At 49.7% G+C, this 13,976-nt stretch overlaps 1 protein-coding gene across 1 annotated transcript in view; it reads right to left on the reverse strand.

Moving 5' to 3' along the window:
* The window catches only part of KIAA1755, a gene marked incomplete at both ends in the record, with an annotated part of 50,147 nt that overhangs the window by 17,502 nt on the left and 18,669 nt on the right, over nucleotides 1–13,976 (reverse strand). The window contains 4 exons of the mRNA XM_079719097.1: nucleotides 2,089–2,205; nucleotides 3,556–3,642; nucleotides 4,559–4,652; nucleotides 7,184–7,307. Coding sequence (XP_079575223.1) covers nucleotides 2,089–2,205; nucleotides 3,556–3,642; nucleotides 4,559–4,652; nucleotides 7,184–7,307 — 422 coding nt within the window. The remainder of the gene's footprint in view (nucleotides 1–2,088; nucleotides 2,206–3,555; nucleotides 3,643–4,558; nucleotides 4,653–7,183; nucleotides 7,308–13,976) is intronic.

Genomic DNA, 13,976 nt, shown 5'->3' on the forward strand with positions numbered 1-13,976 from the left:
AGAGAGCAGGGGGAAAAATCAAAAATCTTGCTCTCCAAGTCCACCTCCTCGATTTGGGATAATTCGTTGTAAAAAGAGGAAAAGGGCGAAAAGTCTGAAATCTTGCTAAGTCCACCTCCTTAATTTGAGATAATTCGTTGTAAAAAGAGGGAAAAAAAAGGGGGGAAATTCTTAAATCTTGTCCTCAAGGTCCACTTCCTCAATTTGGGATGATTCGCTGTCTATTCATGCACTCCACAGACGCAGGGCACATCAAATGGACCGTGGAGCTTTAATCCGCTGCCTCGGAGGCTGCACAGAGAGATTTCCCTGTCTCTGCTCTCACAGCTCCCGGGTCTCAGCCTTGGACCTGGCCCCGCCTCTGCGCGTAGGTCGCCGGAGGGCGTCCGTTCTTCGCTCAGACAGGACGGGTTTAAAGGAGCCGCTGATTCGGGGGCTCTGGCTCACTCAGGCAGAGGGGAGGGAGGGGAATGCCCTCTCCTCGCGCACCAGGCAACAAAAGGGAAAAAAGTCTCTTGCCTCTCCGGTAGCTCCAGACCCTTTCCCCGGACTCCCTCCGGGCTAGCACTAACCCCTTCAGGCTCTCTTCCTGCCGCCAGCCCCAGACCTCTCCCTGCGCTCCGACTGAAAGCCGATACCCGAGCCTCAGCTCCCAGCCCCGCCCGCCCTGGCGGCCGAGCAGACAAGTCTCTCGGGCTGGTGTGTGCCTGAGGGCACCGATCCTCTGTGCCAAAATCTCTCTGCTTTGCCCTCCACACCCCTGTTGCTGTGCTCTCCTCCGCTACTCCGAAGCTTTCCCCCTCTGCCACCTGCAGTCTCCGCCCTCGAAGGGGCTTGTAGTGTGTAGAAACCTTCCCTCCTTCACGGCTCCCTCCCACTGGTGCAGGTCCCGTCCATATCCTATTGTCTCTGTTTATTCTTTTTTTCTTTTGACCTACCCAGGTATGTGGGGAGTTTCTTGCCTTTTGGGGGGTCTGAGGTCTTCTGTCAGCGTTCAGTAGGTGTTCTGTTGGAGTTGTTCCACGTGTAGATGAATTTCTGATGTATCTGTGGGGAGGAAGGTGATCTCCGCGTCTTACTCTTCCGCCATCTTCCCCTTTCATCCAGTATATACCCTTTTGTACCATTTGAATTTTGAACACAGGGTCTATTCAAAAATAGACCCAATCTTAAAAAGAAGAGCATCAGGCCAAAAGCAAATAAGCAAACAGCCACGTTAGACTATAGACCAGTGCTTCTGCGTGGGTGATGCCTTCGTACCCCAGGGGACATCTGGCAATGTCTGGAGACACTTTGGGTTGTCATAATTTGGAGGATGCTATTGTCAGAGTGGGTAGGGGCCAAGGACGGTGCTAGTCACATGACAGTGCACCAACAGCTCCTCCAGAAAAGAATTATCTGACCCCAAATGTGAATAGTGCTGAAGTCGAGCTGCCCTGGTCTAGAGAAAGCCCTGGGCGGGCAACTATGGGCACTGGTCCTGCTGTGGTTTAAGCCCATAAGCTCCTGTGTGTGGCTGTGGAAGTTGTGCTCATCCTATGCATCCTCATGTGTTAAACTGGGCATGAGGTGCCCCCTCGCAGGGTTGCGGTGAAGAAGGATTGAGGTCTCACAGGAAAGGAGCCCAGCCCTGGAAGTTTCCTTACTTCCTCCCTCTTACAGGAGGGAGCACATCTGCCTTCCTCACCAGACCCCAAGCTCCCCGAGTTTTGTGTGTCCACAAAGCAGATGTCTGTAAATGTATTTGCAGTTAACACTAACATCACTCTTAGCACGTGCCAGACACTCTTCTAAGATCTTTACACACAGTAACTCAAGCCTCCCATAAGCCCCATTTCGTCATTGAGGAGGAGGGCTCTGAGAAGGTGTATAACTTACCCAAGGTCACACAGCAGAGCTGGGAGTGAAACCCAGGCCTTCTGGCCCCAGAGCTTGAGCTCTTAGTCACTCCACTCTGCACCCTCATTATAAACACTTGTTGAATGACTGTCTTTGAACCTGATAAGTTCAGTGGATCCATGGGGCAGGACGGTGAAGGGAGAAACAGAAGGGGTGAGGGTGTGGGGTGAAGGCTGTGATGGTAGACACCTGGAAGAATTGCACCCATTCACCGTGGCAGTAGGGGAAGGGGCCTTCCAGGGCCACGGGCAGCTGGCTGGGGTCCACGTGGTGGCTGAGGGCCTTCAGTGAGGTCAGCACCTCTACCTGCAGACAAAGAAGCGAGTCAGAAGGACCAGGGGACTCAGTGTAGAGACAGATGCTTGAGAAGGTCCTGCCCAGACCCACGCCCCAGCACCACTCCACTTCCCATGGGTAAGGCTGGCCCTGGCTTTAAGAGCTGCTTTCTGGGCAAGGGATCTTCTCTGGAAACTCTGACAAATCAAAATTGAGAACCAGACCCTGGGTAAGGAATGGCAAGTAAACAGCATTCGTACTGCCACTCTCCTAGCCTGTGCCCGAGGCAGACATTAATCAATCACGGAACCCCTTCCTTCTGAGCTGGGCTCTTTCCCAGCACAGTTGTCCAGGCAATCAAACAAACCGACTGAAGCTGGCCCACGTCATGTAACTTCTTTGTAATCACTGTACTGTTCTCTGGAGACCCATCAAGGTACTATCTTCTTGGGGTTGTTGAGAAAGGTCACCAAATCCTAACAGTATCCCCTAAGATATGGAGCAGGGACTAGGTGACCGCATCTCCCAGGCAGTGATACTTGAGGCTATGCTATGAATGGCTCCAGATACCTAAGCTTGGCATGGGGAGAATTCTGTGGCGTTTTGGAGCCCATTTTTCATGCCTGGTATTTAAAGTGTGGTCCAAGGACCAGGAGCACCAGCATGACTTAAGAGCACATTAGAAGGCAGAATCCCAGCTCCCATCCAGAACTACTTAATCAGAACCTGCACTCTGACAATCCCCAAGAAATTCATAGGCACCTAAAAGCTTGAAAAGTATATCTCTAGTTTACAATGTGCCTCTTTGCTAACCAGGAGGTAGAAGGAGACCTTTAAAATCATTTCCTGAAACAGGGCAGAGGGCAGGGTGCCCACGCTCGTGACTGTGGTACATGGCACTGATTAAAGGGACCTGCAGTGCTCTTTCCCGTGAAGTCCCGAATCAACTTAGCATCTAAGTTGGAGATGCTGAGAGAAACTAGGGAGAGAGATACAGGAAGGGCCAGGTGAGGTGTGGAAACGGCCCCTCTAGCTTGCTGTGTGGCCTTGGACCTCAGTTTCCCCATCTGAGAAGAAGGGGGGAGGGGTTGACAAGATGAAGCTTTTAAGTGGGTTTCGTGCTGTGCGCAGCTCTCAATCACGTGGTCGTGCCCACCGGCAGCTGCTAGGGTTGCCAGGGAGAAATAATTCTGGGGCTGATTTGGCAATGCTTGCCATGGGGGCTGGGCAGAAGAGTTGTAGCATCCTGGACTCATATCTAATGGACTTACACTTGATTATTTCAGGGCCTCTCCTAGCTTGTGAATTCTGCCATTCTTCACCCCAGCTCAGCTCCAGCCCACCTCCCCTCCGCCTCAGCCGATGCTGCCTTCCCCTCACCTGGATGTCAGATAATGCCTCCAGCTGGAGAGCGGCCTCCTGTTCCCCCAGGAAGAGCAGAGCACGGATGCAGGTTGGGACCAGAGCCTGTCAGAGAGAATCATTTCAGAGCTGATCTGCCTAGGCTTTCACTGAGCCTCCCGGCTAAGATGTAGGCAAATGGGCCACAGGGATGGGGTGAGGGTTCCCCATGGCTGGGACCCTTATGTGGTATGGAGGGCTTGGATCCTTATTTGGAGGGTGAGTCAAATGACTTATTGGGAGTCATTGGAAGTCAAGAGAACAGCAGGTCCAAGCTGGACTGCAAACTTCCCAGGTGCCCCACCCCCTCTGGGTCTCAGTTTCCTCATCTGTAAAGGGAGAAGGAAGAGGAAGAGGGGGTGGAGGTCATGAGATGAGCATATGCCCAACTTCCATTTATGCTGCTGCCCATACTGGTGAGTTAGCAATCTCTTCCCTCCCCCATTCTCAGTTCATGAGCTAAGCCTAAGCCAATCAGTATGTCGCATTCCCCTGACACAGAGATTGGCTGATGGATGGACAGCTGAACGAACCTGGGCTAAGGAGACACAAAGAAACTTTTGCTGAGACTTGTGGGAAAAGAATCACTCTTTACTACTGGACTTAAATGAAAGCCCATATGAAGTTAGAGCTGCAGGGAACCACACTGCCACCAAGAGGGGGACCTGGCTGAGAATGGCACTCTCCCAGGAGAATGGGGCCAGAAATAGGGAGATAGCAACCCGATCTTGGTGGCAATATTTGAGCCCCTGAATCAAGCCATACCTGAAGTTGGATTTAACTCCCGGACAGTCGAGTCAGATAAATGAATGAATGACCCTTGTCTTTAAGCGTGGCTGGGCTGGGGTTTCTGTTATGTGCAGCTAAGGCTCCCTACCTGGGCTCCTGGTCCCAGCTCTGAGCCCCTCAGGATCTGTGAATATCCTAAGGCCCCCGGTGCTCGCAAGACTTGCGAGGCTGAGGCTGTCCACCTCCCACTCACCTGGGTGGCCTGCAAGGCACTAACCAGACCAGGATGTGGGGGCTGTTTCCTGGCATCAATCACGACTGCCAGCCCCTTGGTTTTATCTTCAGGCCTGTGGGTGGTAAACAGAATTGGCAGTCTTGCTGGATGAACTAGGGCCCTCGAGGGGGAAGGACCTGGTGGAAGGTGAGGGAAACTGGCTGCTAGAAGCCTGGATTTACTGGTGAACTTTTCATCCCATGGGACTAAGTTCCAGTGTCTCCCTGTGCCTCTGACACACACCACTTCCAGGAAGCCCTCCATGATTCTTCTCCAGGCAGAGTCTGTTATTCCCTCTTCGGTGCTCCCACAGTACCTCACACAGCTCTCTCTTACACCCTAATAATCATGAACTATAAGCTACTATCCCAGTTGCAGTAGGAGTCACCTAACCTTCATCCACCCCTTTTGTGTGGGCAGAAGGTTCACTTTGGTCAAGAATTCAATTCCCTCCATATAATCACGTCCCCCCTCCGCCAGGGGCTGGTTTCTGATTGGTTGAGGCCCACAGTAGACCCAATTCCCCTGGCCAATGATTGGTTTAGATAGGAAACATGTGACATTTTCTGGCCAATGAGATGTCAGGGGATGTTTGCTGGGGGCTTTTGGGAAAGATATCCTCTCCTTTAAAAAGTTCTTACAAAGAGATATAAGGCAGAGACATAGACTGATACATTTCCTTACCAGGTAAGACATTTTGAATTGGAATTTGTTACTTGCAGCCAAAACACACTCATGGGTTCACAGTGCACTTTTCAGTGATTACCTTAGGATTTTCCAAAGTGGCCCAATTGCAGGACTTGTTAAAATACCAATTCCTCACCCCCACCCCCGCTCCACCCCCCAAGAAATCTGTCCAGCAGGCTGGGGGTGGAACCAGGGAGTCTATGCTTCCAAGTGCCCTGACCATTCAGCCAAATTGGGAAAATAACCCCCAACCGCCTTCAAGTCTTACAACCACCCAGTTCATAGACGAAACCAGAGGTGGCCAGTGGAGGGGTGGAGCTATGGCAGTCACCCCGGCACGCTGTTTCACCTGTCTGGGAGGATAATAATCGTGCGGGCTTCAGGGGTCTGTGCCGAGGGCTGATGGATTCATTACTGTAAAGTACTCAGGGACTGCACAGAGTAACAGGCATGTCAATGTCTGCTGTCATCACTATCCTAGGGGGGGGAACCGAGGTACACGGCGGTGCCATAGCAGATAGTGAGAGGAGGCTCTCGGAGGTGAGGCCAGGGCTCTGACTTTGTGCCCCACACCTCACCTGCCTCTCGCTATGCCCATGCTGGGAGAGAGGTTTATTTCTCCACCTGCCTCCACTACCAGCCTGGATGCCCCTAGAGGTCAAGGCCCAATATAGGAGTATCTGGGTCCCTAGCATGGCCCAGCATGAAGCCTGGCCCAGGGCAGGTGCCCAGCAATGGAGTGGAGAAGCCAGCCCAGCATATGAGAACCCCATGCATAGTTCACACTGCACTTCACCCCCACCTCTTGTGACCATGCTTGGTCCTCAGAGCCCACTTAGTCATCCCCCCTTTTCAGGGAAGCCTCAGAGAGGGAAGGTTACCACCTACAGGTAACACAGCAGGTTGGTGGGATTCCAGCATTCTGTCTACCATGACACTTAGCACAGAATGGGGGTTTCCATCTCCTCCTCAGACCAGAAAAGCCACTCCACTTTGGACAAGAAGAAAAATCTCAGTGGCCAGCAGGTGGTGGTGATGGCTCCTGTGAGGTGGAGAAGGTTCCAAAGGGTTCCATCTGTCCCTCCACCCCCTACCCCAGCAGCAGAACCTCTAGGTTGGGATCTATAGCCACAGTCCCAAGCAAACACCACCTCTGAGACCACTCTGGCTGGGGGCTGGGACTCAGAGGAAAGATGGTGCCTCTTCCCCAGCCAGTCCAACATGAAGTCTGAATGGGGGGGTGGAGGGAAGGGGAGGTGTTAGAAATCAGCCTGGTCACTCATCACTCATTCATTCTTTTACTCTCTCACTTATTCATTCATTCATCCATTCACCTTTTCCTTCATTTGTTCAAAAATATTTATAATTCATATGCCAGCTCAATTATCACCTCCTCAGAGAAGGCTTCCCTGATTTCTCAACTGAAATTAGCTGCCCCCAACCCCCTTCTCACTCTACAACAGTGGCTCTCAAAATGTGTCCTCAGCTCAGCAGTATCAGCATCACCAGGAACTTGTTAGAAATACATGTTCTCAGTCCTTATCCAGACTTAGTGAATCAGAAACTCTGGGGATAGGGCCCAGCCATCTGTTTTTACAGACCTCTGGATGATTCTGATGCCTGTTGAGTTTGAGAACCACTGATCTACAACATCCCTGTTTTCTTCACCACATTAACACCCCTGAGAGCTGCTTGTCCATGTCTGTTTCTTGCACACCATCCACCTCCCCTGCCAGCCTGTGAACGCCCTGATGGCAGGGACCAAGTCTGTCCTGCTTTCCCCCCAGCATCTGGCTCAGGACCAGCTCTGGAAACAGATGACTGGATTGAAGGATCTCTCCATCTGCTACCTGGTGCTGGGCTCTGGACTGAGAGGTCAAGGGGGGATGGGGTGGTCAGGCTAGCCCAGCCCCTTACCTGGGGATGGTGCACAGGTAGGAGAACAGCTTGGTGACCTCTGAGGCCGTGCACCATGGTGCCTCCCAGGGCCCCTTGGTGGTTGACACCAGAAGCAGGGGCCGCCCTGCCCTGTCTCGACCTCCTACAGGAGAAAGCACACACATTGAGAATTTTGGTGGAGCCCCCTCTACGGGAACCTGCTCTGTGGCCTCCAAGCCTTTGCCTGTACCGGTCCCTCTGCCTGGAATACCCTTTCTCTACTCCCCCTGTGAACTCTGAACTCTTATTCATCCCTCAAGACCCAGCTCAAAAGCCACTTCCTCAGAAAAGTCATCCCTGAAACACTCCTCCATGCAGAGGCAGCCTCACCCTCCTCTGGTCACCCTCTGTACTGGGCAACCTGGGAAACGAAGCTCACGGAATGAGCTTTGGGGTCACACAGACATGGGTTTAAGTCCCAGCTTAAACCCATGTTTAAGGGACACACTGACTTGCTGTGTGTCCTTAGGCAAGTCAGTGTGTCTCTGAGTCTCAGTTTCGTCATCTGTTAAGTGGGGAGAATACAATACTGAACTTATGAAGGTATTTTGAAGACTAAATGAAACAGTTCCTGAGAAGCACTTGCCACAGGGCAAGGGCCTAATAAAAGCAGTCGTTATAACAATCATCATTTCTGTCCTCATCTCAGCTCCCCGTGTGGTGAGTGTGCAGCCCATGGCTGCCAGCTCATTATTTATTCTTGCTGACTTCCAGCCACGAGTTCTCCACCGACTATTTCCTGTTCCAGGAATCAGGACAGGGTGCTCCGTGCTCCCCACAGGGGTCAAGAGTCTGAGTCCCAGGGGGTCAGCACAGCCTGTCTACGCTGCGGGGAAGGGGAAGTACAGGGGGAAAGAGTCCCAGGCCTCTGGAAACTGAGCCTGTCCTGCACCCTGGGCTCGGAGCCCTGCCCCCCAGAGACACCTCACTCAAGGCCACCCTGCAATGAGCAAGATCTACTGCATGCAGGTACAACCCTCCGCAGTGTATAAGTGTGTGAGACCCTTTGTAGCTCATGAAGCCTTGGACAAACTTAACCACCTTCACAAGTGCTGCCTTACACAGGGGTGCAACCATCTAGAGCATTCTTTCTTTCACATATGTTTGAAAATTTTAAAATTTAAAAATCTACATTTGTATATACATTTTATGCAAAAATATATACATTAATATATACATTTGTATATACACACAAATATATATATTTCTACATATATGTGCATATATATGTATATATATATTTTTATATCCTCTTGATATCATGGGTTTGATTTTTCCTAATATTCATTTATACTAAATTCCAAAAGGAAATACATTTTGTTGGGGACGATATGGGAAATTTGAATATGAGCTGGGTATTGAGTAGTATTAGGAATTATTTTTAAGTTTTTTAGGTGTGCTTAATGACATGGTGGTTATTAGGGAAAATGTCCTTGTAGTTTAGAGATGCGCATTAAAATATTTACAGGTAAAATATGAAGATCTGTAATTTACTTTTAAATACTTCAAGAAAAAAAAAAGATGAAACATGCCAAAATATTAAGACTTATTAAATCTGAGTAATGGGTATGTGGGTTTTCATTATTCTATAGTCTCTACTTTTCTCTCTGTTTGAAATTATTCATAAAAGAAAGTTTTTAAAAAGTGAAATAATTAAACCATGAAAAAAATTACATAACTTGCAAAGTTAGAGATGTTTGTACATATCCCTCTGAAATCCTCTCAGAGCCATTGGGTCCCTCAGGTCAGGAAATGCTACATTATGTCCCTGGGCCCATTTTATTGATGAGGAGACTGAGGCCTGGAAAGAGGAAGCAGCTTCCCCGTCTGCCACGGTACCCAACTTGCCAGTTAAGGTGGGGGTCATGCCTGATTCAGCCCTTAACCCTGGACCACACCGAGAAATGAGCTCTTGTCTGCTGTATTGGAGCTCAGTCACAGCTCCAGTGGTGCTACTCCCCTGCTCTAGAACCTTCCATGGCTCCTCATGGCCTCATGCAGAAAGCACAAATTTCTCAACCTGGTGGCACTTAAGTCTCCCCAGGATTTGCACACTCTTCCAGTCTCATTTCATATACTTTGGGTTATGACCTGAATTGTGTCCTCTCCCCCTAAATTCATATGTCGAAGTCTTAACCCCCTAATACCTCAAAATGTGACTGCATTTGGAGATAAGGTCTTTAAAGGGGTGATTATGTTAAAGTGAGGCCATTAGGGTGGGCCCTAATCTAATATGACCGGTGTCCTTATAAGAAGAGGAAATTTGGACACAGACACACAGTGGGAAGACCATGTGAGGACACAGGGAGAAGACGGCCATCTACAAGCCAAGGAGAGAGGCTCAGAAGAAACCAGCCCTGCCAACACCTTGATCTTGGACCTCCAGCCTCCAGAACTGTGAGAAATAAATTCCTGTTATTTAAGCCCCCCAGTCTATGACACTTTGTTAGGGCGGCTCTAGCAGACTAATACACTATGTCTCTCCTTGTCACCAATGGCCCAACTGGAATGGGTCATCTGTCACTGCGTAAATTAGCCTGACCCCTTCCCACCTCCCCACCTTTGTTCACACTGTTCTGCCAGAGGTTCCCTTCCCTGTCCCCTCTCCATCTGGTGAAACTCTCCTCAGCTTTCAAAGTCCAGCTGAGATGCCACCTCCTCCAGGAAGACATCCTCCCTGCCCTCTAGAGAGACCTTTCTCCCACCCCAGGTTCCCCCAGCAAACCTAGGCCTCTTTTAGATCCTGCAAGACTGAGGGCTCCTTAAGGGTGTTCACTGGCTCAAACTCTTTATATCCCAGTGCTCAGCACAGGATGGGAGCCAATAATCAATGTCAGGAATTGACCAATGAATAAATGGTCAGAGTAGGGCCTCTCAAACTTTGGTGTGCTAGGGATCTTGCTACAGTGCACACCGTGGTCCAGCAAGCCTGAGATTCTTCATCTCTCTCTAGCTCCACGTGATGCTGATGTATCTGGTCCCCAGACCACACTTTGAGTAGCAAAAGGTTCAAGCACTCAGGACATTCCATGCTGGGACACAGTGACCAGTTCAAGTGTCTGGTCCCCCCGCCAAGCTCTGCCTGGCACAGGGCTCTGCACACAGCCAGGGCCGGCTGAGCATGCAGATGCTGGCTGAGTGCGCTGGAGTGATGGACAGCTGTCCACCTGATCTGCTTTCACCTGGAAGGCCCCTTTGCCCCAGATGCTGCCCTGTCTGACAGCTGGTGCCAGGAATACCATCGTTAGCATCTCAGAGCCTGGCTGGAAGCTGCGCTGTTCACAATGGGTTATGATCTCAGGAAGAAATGGAGACAGCAGGTTGGGAGATGGTGGGTGGTGTTACCCAAAGGCACTGAAAAACTTATTGTACCTTCTGAAGCACTCACTCCAAGTCTTGGTGGGGGGGATGTTAGTAATTTAACTGGCAAGCAATTTAAAGCATTTTAAAAATATTGAAATATACATTTTTATATGAAAGTGTAATTATAATTCTTAATTATAAGAATTATAATAATGTATAGAAATTTTAAAGACAAAGATTTTAAAGATATGTACAGAGCAATTGAAAGCTCAGGGTGAGGTCTCAACCCCTGGGACCCTGTTCCCTCTCTTCTGCATCAGGGGCTTTTTGTGAAAAGCCCTCTCCAGAGGCTCTGTGCCTGTGGTTGGCAGACTCATGGCTCCAAAGATGTCCATTCTGGAATCCCCAGAGCCTGCGGATGTGCTAGCTTACCTGGCAAAGGGACTTCGCAGATGTCACTAAGGTAGGACCTTGAGATGGGGAGATAATCTAGGCCTAGGTTATCTAAGTGGGCCCAATCTAATCACATGATTCTTAAAAGTAGAGACCCTTTCCTGGCTTCAGCCAGTCAGAGAAAGATATCAAGACAGATGAAGTGTCAGAGGGATGTGCTGTTGCTAGATGTGAAGGTGAAGGAAGGGACCACAAGCCAAGGAAGGCAGGCAGCTTCTAAAAGCTGGAAAAGACAAGGTATGGATTCTCCCCTAGAGCGTCCAGAAAAGAACACAGTCCACTGACACCTTGATCTCAGCCCAGCGAGATCTGGGCTTTCTAACCTATAGAACTGTAGGATATTACATTTATGTTTTTTAAAGCCACTGAGTTTCTGGTAATTTGCTATGACCACAATTGGAAAGGAATATGTAACTCCCACCCTCAGAATGGGAGCAGTCATTCACACCTTAGTGTTGATTAGTCTCTTTCCTGAGAACAGATCTTTGTGGAAAGTTTGGAGCTGAAGGGACCTGAGGAGAAGAAAGGAGGCAAGGAGGTGAGGGAAAGATCCTAATAGGGAGCCTGGGATGCCTGCTTCACACGGGCCTGGAGCAGATCTTGATCTTGGAGCACAGACTTTAGAGACTGTTTCCGCTACAAGGAAACTCCAATGGAAGCAAAGAGACCAGTGAGGATACTACTGTAATAGGCAAGCAACTATGCTGGTTTGGCCCTGGGTGGTGTGAAGTCATCAAATTCTGTACATAATTTGATGGAAGAGTTGACAGGACTTGCTAACAAATTGGATGTATGGTGTAAGAGAAAGTCCTCCAGGATCTAGTGTTTTAGGAAAGACTAGAAGGCTAGGAAGGGTGCAGGGGGGTGTGAAATCAGGAGTCCATCTTTGGTCATGTTAAGTTAGAGATGCCTGTTAGACATCTAAGTAGAAACATCAAGTACACGGATGGATGGATGAGTATGGAGTTCATGGGCAGAGTCCAGGCTGGAAAAATAAATGTGGGGGTTATCAGTGTAGAGACAACATTTAAAACAAATATTCACCAGTGAGATGGGATGAGATCACCAAGGAAGTGAGTCTAGGGGGAGAGGAGAAGGGGTCCAAGGACTGAGCTTTGGGGAGCCTCCAAGGTTTCCAGGTTGAGACATGAGGAGGAGGCAGCAAAGGAGGCTGAGACGGTGTGGCCGGTGAAATAGGAAGAAACCCAGATGAGAGTAAAGACTGAAAGACAAGTTGAGAAGGCCTTTCAGTAAGGAGGGAGCAGTCATCTGTGTCAAATGCTTCTGATGGGTCAAGGATGATGAGGACTGAGAATTGACGATTGGATCTAGAAACATGGAAGTCATTGGTGACCTTGAAAAGACCTGCTCCAATGTCAAGGTGGAGGAAATACTCTGATTAGAGTGAGTTGAAGAGAGAATAAGAGGAGAGGAGGTACTGAGATACAGAGCACAGACAACTCTTATGTGGGGTTTTGATGTAAAAGAAAGATGAGAACAGGGGCCTAGAATGGGTCATTCCAAGCTGGGCACGCTCTTATGCTGATGGAAATGGTCCAATGGAGAGGAGGAAAGGTGATTATGTAGAGAAGAGAGGAGAATCTTGCCAGAGGGGTGTCTTTGAGTAGGTGGGGAGGTGCAGTGCACCAGTGGAGGGATTGTTCCCTGTATCTGGAATAGAATGCTGAGGGGGTGGGTACCGATGCAGGTAGGTAGCTAAATGGGGTGGTAGGAGTTTGTGGACTTTCCTTTTGATTGCTTCTACTTGCTCAGTGAAACAAGAAGGAAGGTCATCAGCTGAGAGTAAGGCTGAGGGAGATGGTGGTGAAGGTCAGAGGAGGGAGCAGGTGTGAAATCGTCATTCAGGAAGGACAGTGGGGGCACCTTTCAAGACTCTGGAAGAGTAACAGGATCCATGGGCACCAGTGGTACCCACTGGAGGCCAGTGATCAGGAATCAAATGGGCAACCAGTCGGTGTGGTTATGTGGATTTTCTGGCTTTGTTCAGCTGTAAAGGCGCAAGGGGGGAAAGCAGGCAGAGAGTTGGATTTAACTGAGGTTGGGATTTCTCCAGGAAAGTACGAAGGCAGAAGAGAAAGGCAAGGGAGATGAGAGTATTTAAAAGGAAGTGATCACATTGATGAGCCATGGAATGGAGGCTGGGAAGGAGGAAGTGGGGACATGATGGAGGGTGGGGAGGGACAGTGAAAAGGTGGTTGGATCAATGGGTTGAGAGTTCTGGGGGACAAAAGGGCTATTAAAATTGAGGTAATGTGCGGGCTTCCCTGGTGGCGCAGTGGTTGAGAGTCCGCCTGACGATGCAGGGGACACGGGTTTGTGCCCCGGTCTGGGAAGATCCCACATGCCGCGGAGCGGCTGGGCCCGTGAGCCATGGCCACTGAGCCTGCGCGTCCGGAGCCTGTGCTCCGCAACGGGAGAGACCACAACAGTGAGAGGCCTGTGTACTGCAAAAAAAAAAAAAAAAAAAAAATTGAGGTAATGTGTGATCTGGGAAGAGAGACACTGTAATGAGGGAGGGAGCAGTGAGTTATGGGGGACGGCCATGGGAGGAGTAGCTGGGGTAATGAGGACAAGATCGCTGATGAAGAGGAGGCTGAGGAAGGGAATGGAAAGAACGTCCATGTGGAGAATGTTCATTCACTCCAGTATTTTTGAGCACTGACTATGTGCCAGGCACTGTTTGGGCACTTGGGACCCATCAGTGTATGTTGCAAGCCAAACAAATTACAAGAGAGTAATTGGGGAAAGAGTGACAGCAAGTCAAGTCCAGTCTGCTTCCTCTCCTTCTCCTCTTACACAAGGAGGAGCATGAGGCTCAGAGAGGGCAAGTGACTCTTCCAAGGTCACACAGGGAGCTAGGGGTAGAGCTGGAACTAGAATGAAGGTCTCCAGCCTCTAAGAACAGGGACTTGGATGTATAAAATCTGAGCTCTTGTAACATGACAGCCCTAAAAGGATCGTGAGATTCTGTGTACATTAATATGGGAATAAACAG

The sequence above is a fragment of the Hyperoodon ampullatus genome, assembly GCF_949752795.1.
Source record: "Hyperoodon ampullatus genome assembly, chromosome: 14".
Taxonomy (NCBI): Eukaryota; Metazoa; Chordata; class Mammalia; order Artiodactyla; family Ziphiidae; genus Hyperoodon; species Hyperoodon ampullatus.